The 27,285-nt window shown below is 31.3% G+C and overlaps 3 protein-coding genes across 8 annotated transcripts in view; 2 read left to right on the top strand and 1 right to left on the bottom strand.

Moving 5' to 3' along the window:
- The window catches only part of LOC112686705 (death-associated inhibitor of apoptosis 1-like), a 19,933-nt gene extending 1,658 nt beyond the window's left edge, over window positions 1-18,275 (top strand). Inside the window, exons 1-6 of one of the 5 annotated variants that reach the window (XM_025559120.1) lie at window positions 12,864-12,933; window positions 15,764-16,184; window positions 16,666-16,896; window positions 16,967-17,157; window positions 17,220-17,293; window positions 17,740-18,275. In XM_025559120.1, coding sequence (XP_025414905.1) covers window positions 15,764-16,184; window positions 16,666-16,896; window positions 16,967-17,157; window positions 17,220-17,293; window positions 17,740-18,235 — 1,413 coding nt within the window. In that variant the 5' untranslated portion in view covers window positions 12,864-12,933 and the 3' untranslated portion in view covers window positions 18,236-18,275. Of the gene's footprint in view, window positions 1-12,863; window positions 12,934-13,462; window positions 13,931-15,746; window positions 16,185-16,665; window positions 16,897-16,966; window positions 17,158-17,219; window positions 17,294-17,739 lie in introns of those variants that run through there. The other 4 variants (XM_025559119.1, XM_025559117.1, XM_025559116.1 and 1 more) reach the window with 4 other exon arrangements.
- A 3,720-nt stretch (window positions 18,276-21,995) lies between these two features.
- On the bottom strand, window positions 21,996-23,774 carry LOC112686694 (DNA-directed RNA polymerase III subunit RPC10). The gene is made up of 3 exons (XM_025559103.1): window positions 23,667-23,774; window positions 23,374-23,600; window positions 21,996-22,253 (listed from the first exon to the last, which is right to left on the bottom strand). The coding sequence occupies exons 2-3, from the start codon at window positions 23,551-23,553 to the stop codon at window positions 22,074-22,076; spliced, it is 360 nt and encodes a 119-aa protein (XP_025414888.1). The 5' UTR covers window positions 23,554-23,600; window positions 23,667-23,774; the 3' UTR covers window positions 21,996-22,073.
- A 160-nt stretch (window positions 23,775-23,934) lies between these two features.
- Window positions 23,935-27,285, top strand: part of LOC112686693 (zinc finger RNA-binding protein) — a 14,857-nt gene continuing 11,506 nt past the window's right edge. Inside the window, exons 1-3 of one of the 2 annotated variants that reach the window (XM_025559102.1) lie at window positions 23,935-24,274; window positions 26,104-26,240; window positions 26,405-26,499. In XM_025559102.1, the coding sequence (XP_025414887.1) occupies window positions 24,225-24,274; window positions 26,104-26,240; window positions 26,405-26,499 (282 nt within the window). In that variant the 5' untranslated portion in view covers window positions 23,935-24,224. The remainder of the gene's footprint in view (window positions 24,275-26,103; window positions 26,241-26,404; window positions 26,500-27,285) is intronic. The other variant, XM_025559101.1, reaches the window with a different exon arrangement.

Raw genomic sequence — 27,285 nt, 5'->3', positions numbered from 1 at the left:
GGGGGGGGGGGGGGGCTGAGTGATTAAACCTAGAGGCGCCAAAACGCTAAATCCGCCACTGATTATATGACTGATTGCTGAAAATAATATTTATGTTGTAGTTCAGTATTTTGATAATGTGAAAATCACAGGTTAAAAAAAAATATTAATTATTTGTCATTGTTTTTTTTATTCGTGTGTTTATATAAGGAATACTATAAATTACAATCCATAAGTATTTGGAAATTTGAGTATAGGTACACGAAAATATTATGATATATTATAATATGCCCTAAATACATAGGCGTGCGCAGACTTAATTCGCAGGTTATGCAATAAGAAATATAGGGCCCCTCACAAATAAATTTTCTAATTTTCCCTTAATTTATTTGCATTTTCTTTTAACGCATGTGAGATTCAAGTTACAATCTAAGTTTTTGCATATATACTACTTAGCTTCTTTACTTCCCTTAGAATCTAAAATCACACATAGTTTTACAGTAGAATATTAAACAATGCACTGTAGAAATAAGTAGTTTGAAATTTGATTTATATTTATTCAAAAAAAAATTTATTATTTATTTAAGATCAAGTATGTACTATATTGAATGCTTTTTGAATAATTTTAACATATTTATAATGTTGTTATTTTATGGAGAGTACGTAAAATCTAAAGTTCAAGTCTTCTTTTTATCGGCACACATGCTTTGAATTCATCTATTACATCTTCAATATTGATTTCTGATGCCATCTTTTGCTCGATAAATATTAACATCAGTGAATCAAGACGTTCTTGTAACATAGTGTTTCTAAGTTTAGACTTTACAATAAACAATTTGGAAAAGTCCCTCTCACACGAGCAGCTTGCCACAGGTATTGTTGCAAATTGTGTTTAAGCTTTATTGAAGTTTGAAAATATTATTTTCCGGTCGTTTTCTGATAACCAATTCAGCCATACTACAATGTTTTAGTTGATGACCCTCTAATAGAAGTTCTATCAGACATATTTGTAATGAGCTTAATTTCAGACTCAAATGTAGTATTCAAATTAAATTTTTCCTTCAACATTGAAATATCATTACTATCAAGCTTTAATTGATTTAAATTTCCGGTGGTGGCAATTAAATTTAAAGTTTCTTAACTTAATAATAAATATGGGCCCCTCACATGAAGCCGCAGACTATGCAGCGGCATACCCTGCATACCCCGTGCGCACGCCTATGCCTAAACATCATTCACAAACGTATTCGATATAATAACAAATATTATTTTAATTTCCTTTTGTCGTTATACAAAAACATATAACTATTAACTAATATATTTCTAATGCATTCCACGCGCAACACTATTATCGTATTATTTATGTTTAGACTGTTATTAGAAATTGTAGAACGAAAATATAATTGAAAAGGAATTCAGAACAAAGTACTTCGATTGTTCATTATTAAGATAGTTTGGATAGGAATTAATCATTTAAATTTATTTACTTAAATATATATGTCTACCGTGGTCGTGCACCTATGAGTCTCAGCTAATCGTTAAGTTTCGAACATCTGATGCGGATCACGTGCCTTCTAATCGTAATACACACTCGTGTGCGCTCTGTATAATATACACAAAAGGGTCTCGACTCATCACACACGGGTATTGTTCGCGTTTCCCATGTGAACGGCTCACACCCATTCATTAATAGGGGGAGAACACTTCCGACGTTATCTCTTACCGCATTTGACATTATCCTAACCCTTTACGCCTACCACGTGTGACGTAAACTGTCGTCGTACACTTTTTATCAATTCTGTACTGCTCTTATGCATCAGCATGTATTTATATAAATGATATGTACATTCTGAGTAACCACGATTGCTTAGGCGTATACCAATTGTGGACAAAGAATAATGCGGTGTGTCTTGCAATATGCTGTTATACTCAGAACATAATAATAATTAGTTTTCCGAACAGACGATTCTTGCGTGTAAATTATTAGATTTGGTCACGAGTTCGAGAAAATATTAAATTCCTTCATTTTTATTCTCTACATGTATATTATCATACTTAAATATTATATTTTAAAATAATCAATTACTGGACCTTTTGCGTTAATTCACTAACACTATTTTTTTATTTTTTTTTTGTTTTTCAAATCGTATCTACGTTATTGCGTGTTATAAAATGATAACTTTAAGAATTATCGTTTAGTTATAGTATAATACAGTGGCGTATATAGAGGGTGCCTAGTAGGCTACAGAGCTCTCTCACGAAATGTTTTAAAAAACTTAAAAATTATTTATAAACGTTTGTTATATTTTAATGGTTCTTTATACTTATTTAGAATTTGCGTCCAACGTCATATCGTTTGAGACATTCTGTAAATGAAATGTAGATAAGTACCTACTGTATCTTGTTAGTAATTCTTTAGGAGCGATCCTAACATTATTAAAATTAAAGTTTCAAGTTTTCAAAAAAAAAAAAAAAATGCAAACAATTTTCGTTACGATAAGCGATCAAAATCAGATACCTTCTGCTTCGAGTTAATAGTCATTAACCATTAGACTATGAGTTTAATTTTATTTAGATTAGATAAGATAAGATACAGTTTTTAGAGCAATAGAACATTTATCGACCTGTAATGAATTAACGAAAAATATCACAATCCCTTAATGTTTCTATATGTTTATAGATCATTAAATCCAATAAAAACCATTAAAATTGCACAAAAACGACAGTAGTTGGTTTAATTATAACTCATAAGCATATGTATTATACATATTTTCTTTTTTTAAATTTAATATATTTTAATCCTACAATTTCCTGAAATATAAGCATATTTGTCTCATATCTATAAAATGATCAGCATTATTTTCCATTCTTACTAGGAACTTTTATACTTTTATAGCTCTTTGTAAATACATATACGGTTTCGAAAAAATATGTTTATGATAAAAAAAACATACACGTGTAAGTTGTAATTTCTTAATTAAAATTATAAACATCCATCTTAAGTTCTCTACTTGTGTTATGTACTTCAATTCTTGTGCATTAGTTTATTAAATTATATTACACATTTTAAATTAAAAAACTCTACTTCAATTATAATATAATTTTGAAATGCTTTATAATTAGCATAGGTATGTGTGTTTTATTAAAACATTTCCAACAATCAGTCCTTTTTAGATAGGTATTTATCTAAAGTTAAATAATTAAAATTTAATCGTAGCAGCTGTTTGACTTTAGTAGCATAATTTAGAGTAGAATTATGATTGGATATTATACATTTATTCAATTAATTGGATTTTTTTATCGACACGTGCAAAAATTCAATTGCTGGTAGTATTAGAAATGCTGTTTTACTCGATATTGATAAAACAATAATTAAATATGTATGTCATAGACAAGAATAAAAGGTAATATTGTAGACTTTATTAACCAATAATATAATGTAATACATCAAACATTAACATCTAACACTGGAGTGAGATTTATTTTGTATTATTCGTGTATATTGTTAGATTGCTTATTTTTAATTATACAATAGATATAAATCAGTATAAATCAGTATTATTTGAGGATCTTTTACCAGATATATGGTATTTATAATTTAAAATTTCATTTGATTTCCAAAGAAATCTTTCAACTAAGGGTAAAAGTAAATTTGATTATGTTTGATTATGTTTCGATTATAATTTTCTGAATATATAAAGTTCCTATATTTTCTTGCTCTTTTATACAAAGTGTAGATGTTTTACAGCATGAGCCGAGAGGATTTTACAATATAATAATAATTTCGATGCACCTTATGTTGATATATTGTTACTAAAATTCTGTTCTTTATTTTTAATAGAAACTCACACGAATAAAGACTAGATTATTAAGTTTAAGAAAAAAAGAAGTCAAACTGTCACATTTTCAAAAAATTGAACCCTAAATCTTCATATTATTAAATGAAACAAAAGAATTTTAATTTTTTTAGCAAGACATTTATAAATTTAATTTAATTACTCAATTAAATATTTAATTTAATTATTTATGAAAAACAATCAATCTAGTACCTATAATTGAAAAAAATAACAGAATTTGATTGTTTTTATCTACTACAGAATTCTATGACAAAAAATATCATAATTAGTAATTCCTCGAGGGACATGCTGAATATGTACATTTTACATTTGTATATATTGCTCGTATACGTCATGTGGCATTACATTGATATTACCTCCAGCATTGTTGGGTAACACATTCGTGTGGGTTTAACCACTTAGAGCACAACAATTATTTTTAGAATCATTTAAAAAAAAATCAATTGTTTAATTTTCGAAGCACTCTGAGTCCTATTTTTGTTGGGCGCGTTATCTGGTAGATGAAATATATGGATAAAGCAATAAAAATATGATTTTTAATTGGAAATTCGTAGCATATATTGTTTTAGAAGCCTCTATTCTACAAAATGTATGACGTCATCGTTGAAATTATTTTAGAATTCAGTCTCAAGGGCGTTTCAAAAAATTAGTATATAAACCACATACCTAACACCCCATATACGTCTCCTGCTGAATATTATTGTTCTAAGAATATTTGTTGAAAACTGTTAATTGATTAGTTAAACAACAAAATACCTAAAATAATATCACTTTCATTGTATCGTAGGTCGTTTGTTATCAAGTGCATATTGATAAAGTAAAAATGCTTTGTTGATATTCAATATATTTAAACAGTCATCAGTAAATCAATCATAGTTCTTAATATGATATTAAATATCAAATTAGTCGGATTATGTTTATACGTATTATGTAAATAAACAGAATGATAATTTAAATTGATAAAACAAATTCTAAATATTAATTATAGGATGATTCATTGATAGTTAAAAAAAATATATTTTCTTTAGTTTTCTTGTACATATATACATTTAATTATACAATGACGTGATGGCGTTCTGCGATTTATGTGCACGTGTACTGTACGATATATTTTTAATAAAAATACCATTATTTTTAATGCATACGATCATCAACGTTGTTTGCGATTGCGATACCAAATTACTGCTGTTCCATACCACCTATGGTTCGAAAGGTTTTTACAAAACCGTACGATTTTGGTACATCAGACGAGTTTGGATAGTTTCAAATTTCCGCTGCACCGAAAAGTGTGTATTCCGACGGTACCATTTCCAAATTAATCGTTCAGCCGAAATTCCAGCGTTGCGAGTACGTGATAAACGAAACATCCACGGCGTAGAATATAGACTTCAAACGAACCGGTCCGTCCGCAGCAACACATAATAGCGCTGCGTACAGTGTGATAAGTGGAAAGGAATGCAGACCACAAACGTGACCTCCTCCAGGTTAACAGTTTTTAGATTTGTATTGTACGTGGTACGTGGTAGGACCGCCGGGCCTCCGGTGCCTGTGTAAATATATTTATGTACATACATAAAGTAGCAGACGTTGCATGCGCACGACCTGCAGTATCGGCAGCTGAGGAGAAGCAAAAGGAATGCAGTTATTTTCATGTGTTGTACGGTTAAAAATATTCTCAAAGGATTTCCAACATAATCCCTAGATATACGTAATATTCGGTGCTTTTTTTTTTATTCCACGCGCCAAACAGTGCGTCTTTTGTCCGCGACATTTGAAATTGTAGATGAAAAAAAAAAATAAAATAAATGAGAAAAAAAATAGTCGGGAGAATGTTTAATAGCCGTTTACAATATAGTTGTTTGGTACAGACCTATCCTATTGGTTTACCATAGTATACGAATATAGGAATAACGTAGACTTATTTTTACTCTTGTTTATCCACACTGATTCGTAATCAAATAAATAACATATTATGGAAATTTTCCTTTCTAGAAAAAGTTTTATTCTTTTGTTAACTATGCTATTATCTTATTTGATTTTATAAAATCTAATTTACATAACGCATCTTCTAAATATAATATTTTTTTTTATGGATAAACTATCTGTAAATAATAGTTAATGACATTTCTCAACAAATTTTTTTTTATATCTTTATAGACAGTAGTTTTAGCTATGGCTATATCAAAACTTTAAATGCCAGAAAATAATTGAACAACACTTTTTTTTTTTTATGAACATTGACTATTTGCTTGTGAATCACCTATATAATATGTGCACAAGCGTGAAATGAGTTACTGCCATGGTCGTTTTTTTAGATGCCACGATTATAAGTTTCAAATTTCCGTTCCAGTGTGATCCTTCTGAAACCGTCTACTGGCTGGCTCGTTTTGTGTTACTTCTAAAACAATATTGTGAGTAACAAATGAACATGGATGTACTTGTTATGAAGGTTAAATGAAAAAGGATTAATTTTCAACAAACAACAATTGGTCTTGAACTGAAATAATATTATGAACTGATCAACGAAATTAAATTTAAATTAGTTTCATATTGAATCACACACTCGACGAATGAGTATATTGCTTTTGGCATATGATATTTCAATGAATAGTATATATTTATTTATTCAACCAGTGTAGAAAGTCAATACATCAATTTTTATTTTAACGTCACCAACGAATAGAACTATACTATTACAACTATACTATAGAATTTCAGATGAATTTTTCTAATGTTTGATAAAGCCGTGAATATGAAACTTGTGAGAACGCCAATAATCAAAACAACAATTATTGCAAACAGACATGAAAAGACGTATAAACTTTGTACAGAGTCAAACTGTACACATTATGTTACGTTATCATATGTACAAATATGATAACTTTTGTGGTATTGAATATGGTTATTTTTATTTAGAAATCGTACTCAGTAACAAAGCGAATATTATGTGCGATGGGCCACATGGGCGGTGGGAATCATCTACAACTTAGCGGATAAATTACCAAACCACACTATCTTGCATATTTCGGATATCGGAGGTGAGCCACAAGCATAGATGTTTAGACATTTTTCAGTTAGTGGTTAAAGCATAGTTATACCACCCACCCACCTACCAAAGTCATATTAGGTACAAAAACTTACCAAATTTTTAATAAATGACTAAGTTTATATTACCTACCACTGCCAGATGCCAAGACCAAGTATCCACTTATTAAAATGATACCCACCCCAAACTTTTTGGTAGTTTATAGTATCACAAAATGCATTATCAAGCCGTCTCTGACTCACAAGAGGAATTTGCACTATGTACAGGAGTGCCTATACAGATCTTGAATGACGTAAACACGCTGGATTCCTACGAAAAGGTTGCACAGTCGGTGCGGGCGACGATCCGAACCACGATAACTCGATATTTTTACACCCTCCCTAATCAGATCGCGGCATCATTCGGCTATGTCGTACACAAGTCCGTTTTCCGGGATACGTGTTCGTGTACACGCGCCTGCGATTCATACGTTTTATGGTTATTTTGGAGATAATCGTGTTGTCAAATAATAACAGTGTTAATAGTATATACGTCCTGTGGTAAGCATCCGGATAAGAAAAATACTAAATATACCCTAAGCTACATGCGGAGATCAAATCGAATTTTTTTCCATTAATGTAGTTTATATACGTTTACACACAGCGACGAGTGAATCGTGGTACTGGACACGCTAACATCAAGACATATTTCGGTCCCGAAACCACACCACCTCCTACCATTCACTTCGAAATCATTTCGTCTGGGCACCCGTCGCGTTCCTGAAAACTCGTTAAAGCGCATAATGTTATATCGATATGACGACGGACAAACCCAACGGAGCCGCGTGTATTGTATTACTTAAGGATAAAGGATGCATGGTTCGTCGAAGGAAACGGCAGGAAAAAAAAGAAGGAAAAGGTGCGGCGTGTGCGCGTGGTGTGGAAAATAATAAGGGTAGCGCAGCGGTTCAAGGAGGATTGTTTTCCGTGGACGTGGGGGGAAAAAAAAAGGAGGAGAAATAAATAAACAAACGCGTGAGCGCGCGCGGCGGCGATAATCCGTCGTCAAAAATTCCGTGGAATGCGAAGCTAGTGCGACGTTGCCATTGCGCCGCCGTAGCAATAGACCTACCGGTTCTTAACCGCCGACCGGCAACGTGGCGGCACGTTCCCCGGCTTGCGTCCGCCGGGGGCAGATGGTTTTCACCCGAACAACTGCTCATTATACGCGTCTCGTTGTGCAAGTATACACTGCCCCGTTCAGACGAAGTCTCCGAAGCGCGTTTGTTTACGCATGTGCCACGCCGATGTACCGGTGCAACTACCGTCTACAGCTGCTCTTATTAAGATAATAATAATAACAACAATAAATGTTTTTTTCCGTCTGCCGGAACGGACGGGTACGAAACAATCGTCCCGACAAGTACAACGATGACAATGAAATGTGATTTCACCCGCGTCCAAGGGCGTGTTCGTTCTGTGGATATCCGGACGCCTCGCAAACGGCGGCTTTCGGATCGACATATTTCGATAGCAATAGTTTAATACACGCATAACACGGTTTACGTCGGTAGCCTGAAGATTTTGAACGAACCCGAGTACATGCGCCATACTTTACGTCCGTATGTTTCGATGTAGTCGACCACCATCTGTTCCGCTAATACGAGTCCCAATATTAGGGGAAAATACCCTTCTGTGGTGTGTGTCGATCAAGACTCGCGAGCACACTACGTTCGTGTACAAATGAAATACGATAAGGTTCCCTAATAATATCGCTGTTCTGCAGAAAAGCGCATCATAACGCATTATATTATACGTTGAGTACGAAAATAAACTCGTATTGTAGAGGCACAAGGTCGATATGTACACGAGACTTTGGCTCGACCACCACTAACGGCAATCGGTCGCCGCATTACATTACGGTACTCTTTAAGATTAAGTTTCGGTGAGTGAATTGAGAAATATCTTGGTACAAATATAGTTAGTATTTATGTTTGTTTTTCTGCGATCAAAATGTTGAATAGTGTTCATTATCGGATTCGAATTTAAGTACAGCTAGAACTGATCAGGAATCGCACGCGAATACCTTTGATAAAGGTATTTTACCTAATACTAAACATCGAAAGATTTGAGTTGGGTCAATTATTTTAAAAATATTTTTAGAGTTTAAATTAAGACAACATTCATCGTTTTATTGAATAATGATGATTGTTATGTGTATTTATTTTTGGAAATAAAAATGTTCAGTCATAAGTCATCGTGTTTTATTGGAATTTAAATTAGACCGGTAAAATACATAATGCTGACTTAGGTATAAGACTTAGAAACACAGGATATTGATTCAAGATATTTACGACTACTTGAGTAACAGTTGTATAAAGTAGTATAATATTTATCATTTATCATTGCTTTCAAATGTATATAAGTGTTGAGTGCCATTAATATTACAATCTAATTATCTATATCTCTTCGAACGTTTTGTAATGTTTACCGATTTATATATATATTTTTAATTTAATCATTATTAAGTTATAACTAAATATTATAATTTTGTCCCCACCGCCATTGTTATAGCGGTTTTTCTCGTGTAGTATATATTCATAACGTGTTCGTGTCCTAGCTATTATATATAAGCGCCGCCTTGGTGAGTTTAACACATTTCAAACTCAGCATTCGCTCAACCGTGCACTTTCTCTCCATAAGACCGCAAAACAGATTTTTATGCGACTACTACGCAGTCTTTTTTCTTGTACATTCGTTTCTCTTTAGGTTGGAGCAGGTCAACGACAGGATGACTCTTACGTCGATTCCACTTACCCGAACACTTTCTTCGGAGTTTCAAATAGGATAACCAATATCTCTTTTTGTTTCTGTTCTTATTTCAACGATATAGTTTCTCAAATCATACGTAGTATATTTTTGATGGAAATAATTTCAAGATGACTAAAACGTAGATTATTTAATTTTGGTTTATTTAGATAAATTCGTATTTAAGAGTAATGAGGCAGTAAAATATACAGTCACTGAATTTCAGTATAATATGAACCCCGGGTTTCAAGGGGAACAAAAACAAAAACATTTCGACAAATTGTATGTAAAAAAAAATATGCCCAAATAACAATTCGTATACGAATGCTGAATAGTATTTTACTAATAGTAATATCTCCTAATAGAGCACTGTATAACACACTAGTATTATCATACTCAGAGAGTAACATTCCATGTATCTGTCTGTGATTGTGACTGTGGCTTAAATGTAATTTGAGATAGGATTCTAATTTTTTTCGTATTGTTCAAGTGTCTTGAAGCGATTCTAAAAATTGTTGTGTATGTTTTGTTTTTAAATGTCATGCACATACGCACGTTCGTAGTATCGTATTATACCCATTTGTTATTCACGTATATCGGGTGTAGTTGAAGAATATTTAATAGATCGTATGGAAATTGAACATAATGTGTATATTATTCAGGTTTTACCAATTACCATAAGATAGTGGGTCATTTACCCGTATAGAATCGTAATGTTTTTATATCAAATTCGATATGAGTATTACGAGTAGCATTAACACGAAAAATAATGCACCCAACGGCACATCAGTGATCCAGCTATTCAAGTAACCAATGTTTTAATTTAATTGTGTTGGGTCTACCATTCGAGAATAAATATGTTTATCAATTTATGTTAATGAACGTAGATAGGTGTAAACGTGCAACCAAATATGAGGGCTTTGTGATTAACAACTCGACAACTATTTCATTTCCATGTTTTGTTACGTGGCGCAACGTATTTCCAGCTATAAAATATGTGGTCTAAACACTTCTAACCTCATCTGGTCATAATACAATATATTTGTCCACATTCCGAGTTTTCACGATAACATTTAAAAGGTTCCGGACGGTCTGTTTTTTGTTGGTAAACAACAATGAAATATTAACGAGTTCTAATTACACGGGTACGTTATAGCGTTTTCCCACGTCCGACTTCCGGTGTTCAAGGCCCAGCAGTTCCATAATATGAATATGATATACCATATAACCACAAAAATAAACCATGCATCCATCCAATTCGAATTCCCTCGGTGCGCAGAAAACGAAACGTGGCAGCACTGTAACGGTAGCCCAACGAATTTATTACGAACATTTCTGAATGGTTCTTTTACCCCTCCAGGCGGCTATGCGGTAGGTCGCTATAGTCGCCATTACCTCACACTGCGGGGGGATACGGTATGAGTGCGCGACGGTTGTCTCTATGTGCCCGTCTCTTAAACTAACCGTGGAAAATATATTTCAAAACCGTAACCATTAACTTTCTGCATTTACTGCTATACCATATTTCGCCTTGTGTGAAATCTTATGAATGCTCCGTAATGATCGATGTTTACGGAGGAAAAGTGGAATAGATCTCTACGCCCCATCAAGGCGTAGAATACAATATTGTTCGATCAAGTTATTAAAATTGTGTTATTCGATATTCTTCTACGCGTTCAGTAACCATATGCTTGACAAATCATTACATATGCATTACGTAATTAATTAAAAATAAATCAGGCTTTGCAATTAGTACTACTTCGTCTACATTGATTTTTAATTGGACGGCCGAACGTTTAATTCAGCAAATATGCGTGATTTGATAAGGTTCTAGCATACGCAGTTCATGTTCGATATTCTGTGAGCAATGAGTTGTATTAAAAATGTGTGACATCATACAGTATTGGTTAAAACTCATAAACGTATTGTTATGACTTGGAAAATTTATCATCATAATTATTATCGAATTAGCTATAGTGTTTTTAAGTGTTCCACTAATATTGTTCATTTGAAAGTAGGATACCGAGTCAATTGATCTCATAGGTGTTCTCGGTGGATTTTGTAATTTTGATTATAAAATTCAAATACATTTAAAATGCCGTTTAATTTTTATCGCGTATTTTTTTTTTTTATAGGGGAAACAAGATAAGGTCCATAAACGCCACATGGCCTGGTAAACTTTCTATTTTGAATTTTGAAAATCATGAATTAAACTCATCATTCATACATACCCTTTATCACATACCTGTTTTATACTTAGAACTGTTATCCGAATGCAATTATATCTATAGTTATCACCTTGAAAGATAATTGATGGTTTGATATAACACACACAAAAATATATAAATATATTGTGTCTAAATGAACAAATCATCAAAACGAATGCTCCTTCATAATAGGATTTATTTGGTTGTTGTCTTACATTAAATTTATCTTTAGGACTTTGAATTTCGTACGTTCAGATATGAATATTATGATTCATTTGATTCTATTGTGAATAACGTATGTGGCATGTGTTTACGCGTGAGAACAAAATATGTTTCGGACGGTTTATAGTTATAATAGATCAGTAATCAATGTTTATAATTTGAGCTCTATTTTTTTCTTACACACGATTAATAATATCTAACAAACTTAAGTTTCCATTAAATTGTTCGTAGTACTAATTGAAAAGAAGTTGGGTTTTTATTAAAATAAGCGGTTTAAATTTAAGACTTATGTACTTTGAACGTACCTAGAGCAAATTTTCAGTGGCAGTCATTGTAAATAGGCACTACTGAACCCCGAAGGTAAATATTAATTACTAAACATTCTTTAGCCTAAATGACCTTTAGCGGATTATTTAGTTCAATATCACTCTGTAATAGTTTCTTAAAATATAATTTACGTGGCGGAATGTCGAATGATCGAATCAATTTTGTCGGCCTCGGCGATTCATGTCGTGCGTATTGTGTAAATGACAGTTTAACAGCGATATGACGTTATCTATGGGTCTTAGTCGACAAAAACTATGCGATTATAATTTTGTTTACTCCTGTTCTAACCAAATTTATAAAATATTATCGGCACAAATAACCACACGACTCGTACAACGTGCATTCTTCGGGTATTTTATTTAAAACAATCGAATAACGCTTTACTGAGTTTTTATTTTCATGCGGCTTCGAACGTAGTCAAGTTCCAGACGCCTTGTTTGGAAGCGCGACCGGGAAAAACACAAAGACCGAAGCAAACCGAAAAAAACGGAAAACCTCTGCAGAACAAGGTAAAAGCAGCAGTCAAGCAAATGATTGTCTTTCCGTGAGTGTCCCCGATATGAGCATAACCAAAAGTAGTAGTGTACAATGGTGCGTAACGGACCGAAATGAAAATTTTTTCGCAGGGCTAAAAGGACGGTTTTCAGGCTTGCGATGTGTCATTGACGTTTTGGGGGTAGCCAAATCAAAACTGCCGGGGAGAAGGCGAAGCCCAACGGGCAGGGTTCATGGCGTATAAGATTCCCACTTCGTAGGTTTGGGCTCGAGGTCGATCGACGTTGTTCATTCCCCCCGCCCGAAAAGCTTCGGTGGTAAATAATAATAACAGTATAGCGCAATAATAATTATAGTAATAGTTATAAAACATAATAATAAAATATTCTCCACGGTCGCCGTCACGCGTTTCGGCCGCCGTCGCGGATTGGTTCTCCGAAAGGCCGCGCTCGTGCTCCACGCGTTGCTTTTTGTGCTCGTGAGAGGGGTATATTCCGTCGTCGATGCCGACGGCTGCGGCGGCGTGGTGGAACTGCGGCGGCGGCTTTGCGCGTTTACAGCGACCACACTCCTCGCTCTCAGTACCGAATGCGAGAGCCGAGACCGTTGTCCCGTGAACGCATTTCGTCGCTACCGCACTCAATATCATCTACCCATCACCCCGTCCCCCCGTCAGCCGTCATGAGCGCTACTCGTTCGACGACGACGCGGCCTCTGTTGTTGTTTTGAATCGAAGCTTTTTTTCTTTTTTTTTTCCCCCGTCCACTGCTGTTTTCCCGACTAACATGTCGAGTACTAGACGCGTGTCCGCCGTTGTGCAGTGCGAGCAGTGATCAGATTTACGTGTGTGCGATCCGTCCGCGTTGAAATATACATTTTTGTTTGCGAGTGCACTCGTTTTCAGTCACCGCCGCAGCCGCCATTGACGTTTAAGCACGGGCGCGTACACTTCGCGTTCAGACAGTGGACAAATTAAACACTCTCAAGGTATATACACGACGACACGAAAATGTAAATAATATTATTTAACGTAGATGATTGTTAGTATTAGTTACTCTCGCCATTTGGCTGTGTGGTTGCCACAACTACTAATTATCGCCTCCGCGCGAAGGTTATCGTGTCCGTAAAAGGCCGTCCGGTGAACGGAAATGAATGGTGATGTGGCGTGAGGTAGTTTTACGGGACACCCGGGTTTTTTCTCCGAAAATATTTTTATCTTTGTCCATTCATCGTTTTTGTTCTCTATGACGACGGTTTCGGGTTATCTTCCGAGCACCGGAAGTCCCAGGTTCCAGACGTCATGGCCCGATAACGAGATATCTCTTCCCTCCCCTCACCGATTAAGATGCCTAAAATAGTTTTAATTGACCCATTGATTTTCCGGTGCTGCGTGGAGGGAGGTGGCTGATCTGTTTATTTTTATTCCCTATATCTTCTCGTACGCGAGACATTCGTGATGAACATCTGAAACATAACAAATAATCAGTGTATTATGTTTATTACATTTTCGGTCTTAAAATAGGTTCGGTGATCTATCCGCCCATTGTCCGACTTCGGTTTATTTTTGTTGACTATTGCATATGGTCTGCGAGCGATTCCTCGGAAAAATTATTTGTGTTGATCATGATTATTATAAATCACATCGTTTTTCCGATCCAACTCCGGAACTTAATAGTACGTGATCTAAACTTATTTTGTTTGGACAATCCTTGTGCGTGTGTGCATAATAGAACTCTAATGATTATATTATTTTATTAGTATTACCATCAGCTGTTCCTTTGGAATTAATTTTTATTTTACATCTTTCGAAAGCCATTCTATCTCAATGCGTTGAATATCTTTAGTATAAAATGCTAAAATATTTACAATTTGATAGTGCTGGATTTGACTCGAAACTTAAAAAAATAGTATCAACATCATTATTACTCTTATTACATAACGAATAATTATTAATGCAATTGTAGTTTCTTATATTTTTTTTGAAATTTAAGTATTTTTCATTACTTCAGTAATTTCTATGAGTAATTTGTTTTTATTTCTAATTTTTTATTAATTATTGATTACATTTGATTTTGAATCAATTATTTTCATTTTATTCTTTGTTATTTTGTAGTTAATTGTAATATTGAAATTATTTCTTTATTTCTATTAAAAAAAAAAAAAAAAAAATGTCTCGGTATTATTTTGTTTATATAGTACAGATAATTTTTATTGTAAAAGTCTGTATACAATTGAAAATAATTTGTTATATAATTAGTTAGCCTATATTCTATGTTATATAAATTTATGATATCATCCAGTAAAAAAATGTTCACACCAGTCCAGTACACCACTTCCATCATATGTTGTCTTACTACAATACTTTTTCGCCATTAAATAATGCATAATAACAGATCTAACACAAATAATAATCTGACTGTAGGATTTTATAATACATTGGTGTATCCGATTTTGCAGGAAGGAATATATTTAACATTTAATATTTAATTATGTAATAAATTTAGAATACAATCATATTAAAATAAAAGCATAGAGTTACTAAAATAAAAATAATTTTTTTTTATTCATAAAAAAACCATCGGCAGCAGTGGCCATTTGGTGCTAAATACATAAGTTATTTAAATGTAAATTATTATTATAACTTTTTTTTTGATTTGATATATTAGTACCTAATTATTTTATTTATAGGATATGTAAATTATACAGAATGCCTTTATATTTAAATTTAAATATGTTAGGTACTATAAGCCAAAAAGAAACCTTGATATATATATTTGTCATTATTATTATTTACATTACTTTGGATTATATTTTATTGGTTAATCAGTTTTTTTTTCTTCACAGATGACTCCATCTCCAAATCATAAGGCTACCACACATAATTTAGGAAATATTTCAAAACATGTAAAAAGTGACATTCATGTGACCAATGGTCATACAATCAATTTAAATTCATGCTCTCCAATTCCTCCTCTTCCAACTACTAGCCATCCTCAGCGATTAACTATGACTTCTGGATCGCCTACTTGGGATTTAACAAGATATGAAAATCGTTTAAGAACTTTTTTTTTTAATAATGGATGGAAGTTACAATTTATCACCCCTGAAGCAATGGCTGAAGCTGGATTATATTACTTGGGTAAACAGGACCGTGTGAGATGCATGTTTTGTTCAAAAGAATTTGATTATTGGCAACGTGGTGATGACCCACTTGTCGAACATAAACGAAAATCTCCACAATGTCCATTTTTCAGTCAAAGTTCAGGTAAATTTCAATATCATCATGCATTATATTATATTTGATTTTATAAATAAATAAAAAATGAACTATAAGATTTTAAATTAAGATTGAATTTAATTTGTAAGTACTATCATTATAAGTCTAGATTGGAATAAGTGTTTAAATATTTTTGACAATTTTAAATCTATATCCTATAAAAAAGTTGTTAGTGAACACATTTTATTGTGATTTATGGTCAAATGAAACAGTGAATTCTATTATTATTTGGACAATAGGTTTGAATTTAGATGTATCCTACTATTAAGGATTCAAGATAAATAAAATATATTTAAGATAATTGATTTATTCTAAATTTTTTTTTTATGTAGTATTGATTTGTTTAGAACTATTTTTTTAATGTGAAAATCTGATAAAGACTGTAAAATATAATTATTATTAATATTATTAAAATCTATATAGTAAAATTTTCTATGCTTTAAAGTAATTTAAATTGTTTTTTTTGCAGGTTATGATGTTTGTGGTCCTTTTGGTAGTCCTATTATTGAAAGTTATCGAAGTTTAAGCATTCAGAAGGTACAAGATCTTTTAAACGCTGTTGGTATTGTTCAGCAGATTACAACCCCTAAACATAAAGAATTTACTTCTTTTGAAACACGTTTAAAAACATTTGATAAATGCCAAAAAAAAATGAAACAAGATACTCATTCACTCTGTGAAGCTGGATTTTTTTATATTGGTAAATATAGAATATTTTAAATTTTAATTGACCATATGTTTGTATTAATGTTGTTTTATTTTAATAACAGGTGATGGTCAAAATGATCAGATGCTGTGTTTCTGTTGTAGTCAAGGTCTAAAGGACTGGGAAGATAATGATGAACCATGGACAGAACATGCACGGTGGTCACCAACTTGTAGTTATGTATTATTATGTAAAGGCAAAACATTTGTAGAAGAAGCATGTGGAGCTTTAAAAATTGAAAATTTTAATCATGAGGCAAGAATTGATGTAGTTACTTTTTTGAAAACTTCCAAACTTACGTATCAATTATTTTATAGGTTTTACCTAAGTTGATTGCAGATTATAAAATGGATTCCTGTTATCCGGAAGAAATAAAACTCACATTAACAAAGTATGTAACTATTGTTTTTTTAAATATAATAATTGTGTATGAGATAATAAAACCTATGTATTTTCAATTAAGTTTGATACTATTAATGTATATTTTTATATTTTTTTTTATATAATTTTAAAATCAATTAAATCATATCTAACATTTGTTTTCAAGTTCATATTTCATTTTAGTTAAAAATTTTTTTTGTTTAATTTCCATCTGAATTTATTAAGTTTTCCCAGATCAAAACTCAAATAAACTTTAAATTTCATATTATAATTCAAATTATCATTAAACATTTTTGTTATTAAATAAAATAAAAATATCAAATTATTTCGTACTGTTCTAAATCAATTTAAGATTCTTTAATAATATGATACATATGATTATTTAATCAAACATAATTTGGTGTCAAATTATTTCATTAATACATGCTTAACTTTATTTTCTTAATTTTATTTTAGAGCCTATCTATCAGATAAGAAATATAACAACCAAGGAACAACAGCTGAAATAAATTTGCGTCATAATCATGAACAGCAACAACAGCAACAACATCAACCAGTAGATCCATGTACAATTCCAGATTGTTTACTTTGCAAGATTTGTTACAAAGATGAAATGAAAGTGGCTTTTATTCCTTGCGGTCACGTAATTGCCTGCATACAGTGTTCTATGACTCTAGATCATTGTGCGGTATGTCGACAGCAATTTAGTATGGCTATGAGAGTATTTATACACAAGACTGAAGAGACAGCAATTGATTTACCATGCAGTTCATCACAGTGTTCTGATGAACCAAAAGACCAAATGCTTTGCAATGTTTGTCACAAAGAAGAAATGGAAACTGCATTTATACCTTGCAGACATGTGTATGCATGTGTTAAATGTGCAACTGACATGCAAGAGTGCCCTATGTGCACAGAATCTGTGTGTGCTTTTGTGCAAGTGTATCTATAGGGTCAATAAAAATAAATATATAAAAAATACGGTATAAGTATGTACTGTGTGATATATATTTTGACTATACCAACGGTTATAAATGAGAATAATCGTAAATACATTCAGGAAAAAAATCAAATGTCATACCAATAGGTCACAAACCTGAAGTTCTCAAGTTGGTCAAAGGTTGCCTTGCACAAACTGTCGAGTATAACTGTCGGCAATACCAAAGATTTTATCTAGTTGATTTAAAGTAGGTAGATATTAAAAGAGACCGTTCATTTTTGTATTAGAAATAAATTTATATGTTACGATGGTTCAGCAGTTAACAAATATTTTGTATCTCACGACTAGTTTTATTTCAATAATTTTATGGTCTTCTATTTCTTTTAAACCTCATTATTTCATTATTATTTTGAAATGTTTTTTTTTTTTATGTGGGGTCAGCTTTAAAAATGTCATTCCAATTAAGTTTGATAGCTAAGAGCATTGGTATTTAAATAAGTTTTTGTCTTAAAATAAGTAATTAATTTATTTTTTATGTTTTTATTGTACATGTAATTTAAGTGTGAAACCATTCTAGTCTTATATTTTAATTAGTATATTTAATATTATATTTTATTTATTTATTTATTTATTTATTTATTTAAATTTCCTTGTTGGCTTAAACACAAAATAAGGAATATATTAAAATATAAGAAGTATAAGATAGAACAAAATAATATTAATTAATAAGGTATTAACATCTGTAGTAAAATAGTTAGAAATTAAAATATTGTACAATATAGGTAAATATTAGGGGATCATAAAGAGATACTTCAGGGGTGCCAAACTTTCAGTAATGAATATGTTAAGGTTAGACAGGAAAGATACATGTATTGAGGGATATGAAATTGAACTAATTCAAGAAGCTCAAAACAAGATAAAGTTCCATTTAAAAGTTTGAATTTAAAAAGATTATCATGTTTGTGTCTAGTATCCAAACATTGCAAGTGGAAACTTTTGAGTTGTTTTCAGTTATATAATTGCAGAGTAGAATATTATATTCAATTTAATCTATTCTGTGTTTTAGTCTAGGAAGGTCATCAAAAATATGTTGCCATTTGTAGCCAATACAACAAAAATCTTCTATAAATACACTCAAAAGACTGTTGAATTTATTTAGATGAATTCCATAATATTGAGCAATATTAAAATATAGACCTGACATCTGAGGCATATTATGTTTTGAAACACTTCATCCTTGTATTTATAATTAAAAAATTGAAATTTCTTAGGGTTTTAGAATAGACTACTTTTTCCTTATGAGATGAAAACTTATGGTGAAAGAGTACTTCGAAATATTTAACATTTTTGACTTCTTTAAGTATTTATCTCAAGGATGGGATAAGCATATTTTATTTTTTTCCCAGAGTGATTAAACAATATTTTGCACATTTCTATGTATTTAATCTTAGGTCATTTTTATTGCACCAAGCACCAAGTCTATTAAGATAATTTTCTATTTTATTGGAGTCATCGATTGAATGTACATTCATCATAAGCAGTAGTGTAAAGAATACCTTTAAAAAGTATTCAAGTAAATACTCAATTACATTTTTTTTTCAAGTATTTAAGATACTACTCAAATAATTTAATTGTATAGTATTTCAAATACTTTAAAAAAGTCTTAGGAATAATTTCAAATATTTTTGTAAAAAAATATTTGGAGTAATTAGACCATGGTAAACTAACATTTTGCAGAGAAATAGTCGAGAAAGATGCATTATGCGGTTCTGAATCACTTTCATCACTTTCACTTTAATACTGATGTATTATGGCTAAAATTACTCTTATTAAAACATGAAGTAATTGTAGTAACCAGTAGGTTATAAACACAACTACACAAGTCTTTAAATTAATAAATAAAAACTGTGTAGGCTTGCAGCTATATAGTGATTTGTGAGAAAACCTGTTATTTTCGTAATCCCGTATAACCAGGCAGATATCGTATCTGATATTAAAGGTCGGAACAGATTATTGTCACGTCACGGAAAAAAGTGTGATATATAGATTTATACAGTATTTTAATGTATCAGCGCCACACTAATATCACCTCATGCGTGTCACGTCACATTTCCTAGCTCACGCGTGATAACATGTTTTGATTTTCTAACATCACACACATTTTTGACTCTGTGTCATCACGAATTTAGTCTATTTAGAAAAATATATATTTCAATAATGTCGTTTATATAATCAAATTCTTTCGTTATTCGGAAATACATGTGAAATCGTTTTGGATCGTTTCGTAGTTCTTGAACTAGACGATGGAATTCTCCCAATGTTGACCTTTTTTTATTAATATCGTGTACCCAGCACGATCGAGTGAATTTTTTATTTTGTTCGTCCAAAACTAAAAACATCTGCAGTTTCTAATTCCTCTTCCCAATCTGAACTACTTGAAGTTACTATTTCCATTTTAATTTTACTTAAGAAAAAAAATACTTGTGTAACAGACCTTAAGTACACATCTTACACCACAACACAGTGACTAGGTACTAAATAGTGACATGATAATGTGTAGATGAAGTTTTTCTAATTAATTTTATGTTGTTATACGACTTAGGCTGTACCTACACTGCAGACGTGATTGATATGATTGTCATTCGACATCGGACGTTACACGCAGTCAAAGTAAACTTTATCATACACTAGACAAGGGTGTCGCCTGACTGTGCTTATTTTATTCCACGGAGATCTATGATGAATATTTTATTACAGTTGTTATTTGTCAATCATTTGTTCAAGTACTTATTAAGAATTTAGTGACTCCGAGGACTGTCATGTCTATTGATTTCTGACGGTTTGTTGGTGTTTATAGAAATCTGGGCATTCGTGTAGTAGGCTAACCACCGTTTTACACAAGGTGTAATTGCTGATCTACAGTGCTTGATTTGACAAAATTAAAGAAGGGGGACTCTGTTTGCTTAAAAAAAAAAATTGCGTCCCCCAAACTTGTTAATCGTTATAATTATTAAATATTAATAGTAGGGAGACGCTAAAATTTCTAAAAATTAGAAGGGGTACTCCGTCCCCCCTTAAGTCGAGCATTGGTGATTTACAATTATTATTACCTATATTATATTATACTATTATTGTACGCACATTATCGTAGATTGGAGTGGGACCGTATTGCGATAATGATTAATGCCATTTATGCCTTGTTTACACGTGACGAGTACTCGGCCGTATCACTCGTGTTATGTGGTTTGATCTAGGACCGAAATTGACCGAGTCAGCGTCTACATGTATTTTATTTGTTTGGCCGAGTGACATATAAGTTCACTATCCGATCTACTCGGTTGAAGGTTTATACACGCCGAGTACATTTTTATACTATTAAAACATAGATCACTCGTATTGAATTCGCAGATCACCCACCCCCCGGTAGATCACCTCCTACACGAATGCCGAAATCTGACTGCAAATTCAGGTCATCATATTATACGAGACTGATTTCTTAAAACCTTATGCTTTATTGTTATTTATGGAATATAATCATAGAGATGTGAGTTTTATTTTGTATTCTTCTGATTCAAAGATTTTTATTTTTTATTAATTTCTATGTTTTGCATTATGAATATGGCTGAATACATTAAACCTATGTAAAGTTTCTTTCAAAATACACATTTTTGTTTTCTTTATGATTACTGTTATTAAAGAATTAATACAATTTAATGATAAAATGATTGTTAAACAATAAAATTATAATTAATTTTTAAAGAATGGGTTTCATTATAATATTTACAAGCTTTTTTCAATATTCATTTTCATTCATTAAATTCAATAAATATCAATTTTTTTTGTAAAAAGTTTATTCTCTCCATCTATTTCCACAGTTGCAACATTTGTAGAAAACAGTCATAGGTTCATCAGCTGATCTAGTTTGAACTTGTAAAAAGTATGCTCTACCATGATTACATGAGTTACAAACTACATCAATTGAATCTACATTTTCCCAAGCAGCTTTTCCTCCTAAGACTGAATCAATCTCCTGAAAAATAAAAATATGGTTAAACATATTTTAAAATTGATTAATTACAGTCAAATTGTTCTTAGAACATTTTCAATGAAATATTCTACTGTTTAATTATTCGTTAAATGATAGTAATATTACATTGATATTGTTATCCAGTAAATCTGTAATCAATAAATTTAATTTTTTTTTTTGATTTATGAGGAATATAATTTTATTTATCATTAATAATTTATAGAATACTGAGGCATATTATGAAAAAATAAATAGATATGTTAAAAATGTAAGAATATATTTTTACCCTTATCTTACAATTTTGGGTAAACATTTTATTTTAATATAATTAACAAGAAAAACTGCCTTTTATGCAATTATTTTTCTACATATACAACAGAATTATTTTTTTCATTTGTAAAATGTAAGTAAACCATAGTGGTTATAAAGCAATTAATTGCGTAAAATATCATAGATTTTAATTTGGGTTAGTCTAGCATATGGAATGATTTCCACCAGGACAATTTTCAATAGTTTTGTTTACTTATATATAATTTAATATATAGCCAAGAAGAATTTTTAACAGTTTTTAACGGGTCTAAATTTACTATAATTAACAATTAACAGTTTATTTCTATGGTGAAAATTGTAATTTTCTTAGTAGTGATATCAACTAAACTCATTTAATCTAGAAAATAATGGATATAGTTCAAACTATTAAATATATTATATTATTTAAGACATTAAAATGTCATGTTGAAAATATATTTAGAATACTAAGTTTATGCATATTATATAACAAAGAATACCATTATTTTTAAAATGAGCACATATTTTATTTACTGATACTATAAACATCTAATATGAAATATTTTATATTGTCTTATGATTTAAGTTTTAACATTCTATGTATTAAAAAAATTATTAGCATAAAAACAAGACCCCCATCAATGGTAGATGCTTAAATCACAGAATTCTTAAAGTATATAAAAACATGAATCATATAAAAGTTTGTAGCTGTAGGATGGATTAATATTAACTCAAGTAGTTGACACATATTAAATGTACATATATATAAAAAAATATTAATTAATTTAAAATTTGTTAATGTACTAGATATGTTGGATTTAGAAACTATTCTTACTTTCAGTTTGTAAAACGACCGAGAGGCTAGTGTAACGTTCTTGATGGGTGAGAAGTATGGGCATACTTGGCATTTATGTCTCACCTCACCCATATACTCGTCCAAGTGTAATATGTTGGAACAATTGGGACAGAAGTCCATATAGAACATACTACTCTCGTTCACTACTTTGCTGCTCATTTTGAAATCGGCTAATTTCGTTAGACACCAACAATTAATACAAGATCCTACAACGAGTGTGTCGCTGTTAAAATTTGGAATATTTCTAGTGTAGAACCACAGAATAAATTTACCTAAATAGTACGGATAACATATTCGCTAGGATATAATTTTTGTGCACAGACCCCAACGTAGTTGGGTTAGGGCCCGGCCGCGGGCCCAAGATAAAAATCGTGATAAGTGGTATCAGCTCACAGGATAATAAACCTATTCAAGATTTAAAATCGTAATTCCGCGATATAAGCAGACGTGGAACAACGCGTTTGGTTGGCTTTACCGTAGACCTTTTTATTGGTAGCACTGTGAGCGAGGTCTCGTCTACAAGCCCTCCTACTGGCCGGCGGATCCGGACGAACACGGATGACAGACGTGACGCTATTACGCCATTTTATGTCGGTTGCCGACTGACGAATTGCTGTGAACATTGCCGTTCCCGTTTTGCGTGCGAAAAACGTCATTTTGGTCGCCGACCGTTATCCTTGTTAGTAGCGGGCGTCTTTTACACGGTGCGTTTACCGGTATACGGTTAGCCTCACGGTCGCGTCGGTGATGCGTTGTTGAGCGGCCACCACCGCCTATTTCAGTCATCGCTCGACAATTTTTCCCGGTGAAATCGATCCGTCCGCGATTCAATGGCCGCCAATAACTATTTCGGGTTCGCTCATGGAGGCACCCAGTACGCGTAAGTATTCTCACTACACACGTCAACTAGCACCTACACTTAGTCCTCGTCACGTTATTTTCCCCACATCAGCCGCCGGCGGTTGCCCAACCTAACTAACCTCCAGTACTCGTTAGTAACTCGTAATTGTCGGTCTTTAAGTCCTTAATTGTACTAAGCGCACGAGGTATTGTGATTTCGATCAACCGGTCCACAACGATTTTGTGTCCGTTTCTAATTTTCGTCACCCGTGATCGTGCTCTACATTTCTAGTATGGAGGTCGTGACGTCGTGTAAGGTTTGGGAGGGGAATCTTAGCCTTAAAATCAATTTGTACTCATTTTTTAAAGGTTTTTCGTGAAAATTCGATGAAGTCCATTTTGAGGTCTCTACGACGCACGTTTCCCGTAGTTCGTATGCTGTTGATGGTGGTCCTCCTTTAGGTTAGTTAATGCGTTTTCGTGTGTATTCCAACTCTAATAGCTAGCGTGACATGCGTTTTCTTGTCAGTTGTTTCGGTTGAATTTTTTTTTATTTTTCATCTTAACATATAATCCAAATAGCCTTACTATTTTTGGGGCATTTTTATTTAACGTGTATTTTGGCTTATATTGTTGGTTTTACTAGCTTGAAAATTATTGATTTATCGACCTTTAGTTATTTATTAATTGCTACTTATATAATAGCATAAACTTAAGTAAACTTCACTTTGTCTCTATGTGTCTCCATAGTTCATTTGCGTTGTATATTGAGCATACATTTTATGTATACGTGTTGCATTTTTTGAATTACAATAATCAAATTTTACCACATGTCCCAACTTTAATTATGACATTTTTTTTATTTCTCACATTTCTTTTTTTTTATAAAGACTGATTAAGAGACTGATGCTTTACTTTTTAACTATTTTAGGAACCATTGAAATATTTAAACATATTTGAAAGTTGACTATAATTTATTTATAATTTTGCACTTTATTATTATGATGGGCATTAATCAATTATATCAGTTTGAGTGACTTCTCGGCTTTTCATATTTTTGTAGTTTCTGTTTTTTATGTTTAATATAACATTTTATTCCATATTATCTGTAATAATAAATTTATGCATACATTTAATTCATTTTCTACTATAATATGTTTAATTTAATATTAATAATTTTGTACATTTTATGTTTACATTGCAATTTCTTCTAAACATTTGTACCATAGTCTTTTTTCTCTTAGAAATTCTAAATATATTCCTACTGTCTTAATATAACTATATTTCATATAATTATCCTTATTTTTATCATTTTCTAACATTGTTAATTCTAACATTCAAATAAATAAATATTATTGTTCATTGTATCATTCCTATAATTATTTATTTAGGTACTGATGTCTTGTGGTAGTAACTTGTTTAACTTATTTTCTGTTCGGTTTTTTTATTAATTATTCAATATTTCAGCTTTTTATCACGGATAAAACAGTCTTCACTAGGTTTCTTTAAATCAATAAAATAAAAGATTTTTTTCTAGTATCTTCTGCTGCTTATCTTCAAATTGTATTACTTATCTTTTTTAAAATTAATTTTGATCTCTAATATATTTCTCATACTTTTTCTCAATACTCATTTTTATATTTAATTTAAGTATCTTGTTCTATCTAATATCCTGATAGATTTTACTATTCATTTATAATTGTCTCTATTTTACTTATTCGTATTATTCTTTAATATTGAAATCCTTAACTTTACATTTAACTTGAATGTATTTATTAAATAATAATACAATTTCTTTCTTATTTTTAGAACCAATGGTTAGTACAATTTATAATTTAATTATTCTTATAATATTTATTTGTTATTTAGTACTGCTACTGGCTATCAGCCTGCACCACAAGCAGGATATGCAGTTCCACCAGCTACTTATACAACACCTCGAGCTGCTGCAACTGCATATGATGTAGCATCCTATCAAACTGCTGCAGCCACACAATCTGCTTACGGTATGTTCAAATTATTGGCACACATATATTTTATGTATGTGTTAACATTTACCATTACATTATATTAATTTAAACATTTTTTTGATATATATATACACACTTTTAATTAATTTAATTCAAACATCTATTAGTTTTTTGTTTTAAAGTATTGATTTATGTTTTAGCAAAAGCGGCTTATAACAGTGCTACATATGATACTAGACAAAACGCCTATGCACAACAAACCTATCCAACTCAACCTCAATATGCACCATACCAAGTAAGTTAAAATACTATTCATGAAAGTTAATATATGTTGCACTTTTTAAACTAAGATGATTAATTTTTACCTTGACATAATAATGTGTGCATTATGTACTTTTAAAAAATAAACAATTTTTTTTAGTTCTCTTGTGTTTGTGATATTTGTATATTTAGTCATAAAAAATTCTCGCACAAATGAAATCATTTTGAAATTAATGTTATATTTAGAGCTTCAATATTTATGCCAATTGTATGCTTTAAAATGTATTAAATATATTGTTAAACATTTACATGAAAAAAAAAGTTGTAATTATACTAAAAGTTCTTCAAAATTAATACAATGAAGAAATTATTTTGAAATTAATATTATGATTATTAATATTTCTTGGCATAATTTTTTCTGAAAAATATATTGGAAATAATACTAAATTTAATTTATGTGTATTGTTGTAGCTTAGAATTGTCCTTTTAATTAAATCCATCAATGTTTCAAACTAATTTTGATTTATGATGAAATATATTTGAAATGAATATTATGATTAATAATATGGCTTAATCTTTTCTGAAAAATATGACATTTCACTTAATTATTTTAACTAGTTTTGAGGCATATTTTTTAATTATGTTAAAATAATACAAAAAAATATGTTGCTCAATTGTTACAAATTTTTATCTACGATGAAATACCCTAGAAATGACTATTATGATAATAATATGGCTTACTCTTGTCTCAAAAATGATTCATTAAATTCAGCTTTATTTTAAGTATAATAAGTGGTTTAGAAATATTTTTATTTTTAGT

This window comes from Sipha flava, unplaced genomic scaffold, assembly GCF_003268045.1.
Source record: "Sipha flava isolate LNK unplaced genomic scaffold, YSA_version1 323_pilon_pilon, whole genome shotgun sequence".
NCBI classification, from domain to species: Eukaryota; Metazoa; Arthropoda; class Insecta; order Hemiptera; family Aphididae; genus Sipha; species Sipha flava.
This window is presented reverse-complemented; position numbering and strand designations above follow the sequence as displayed.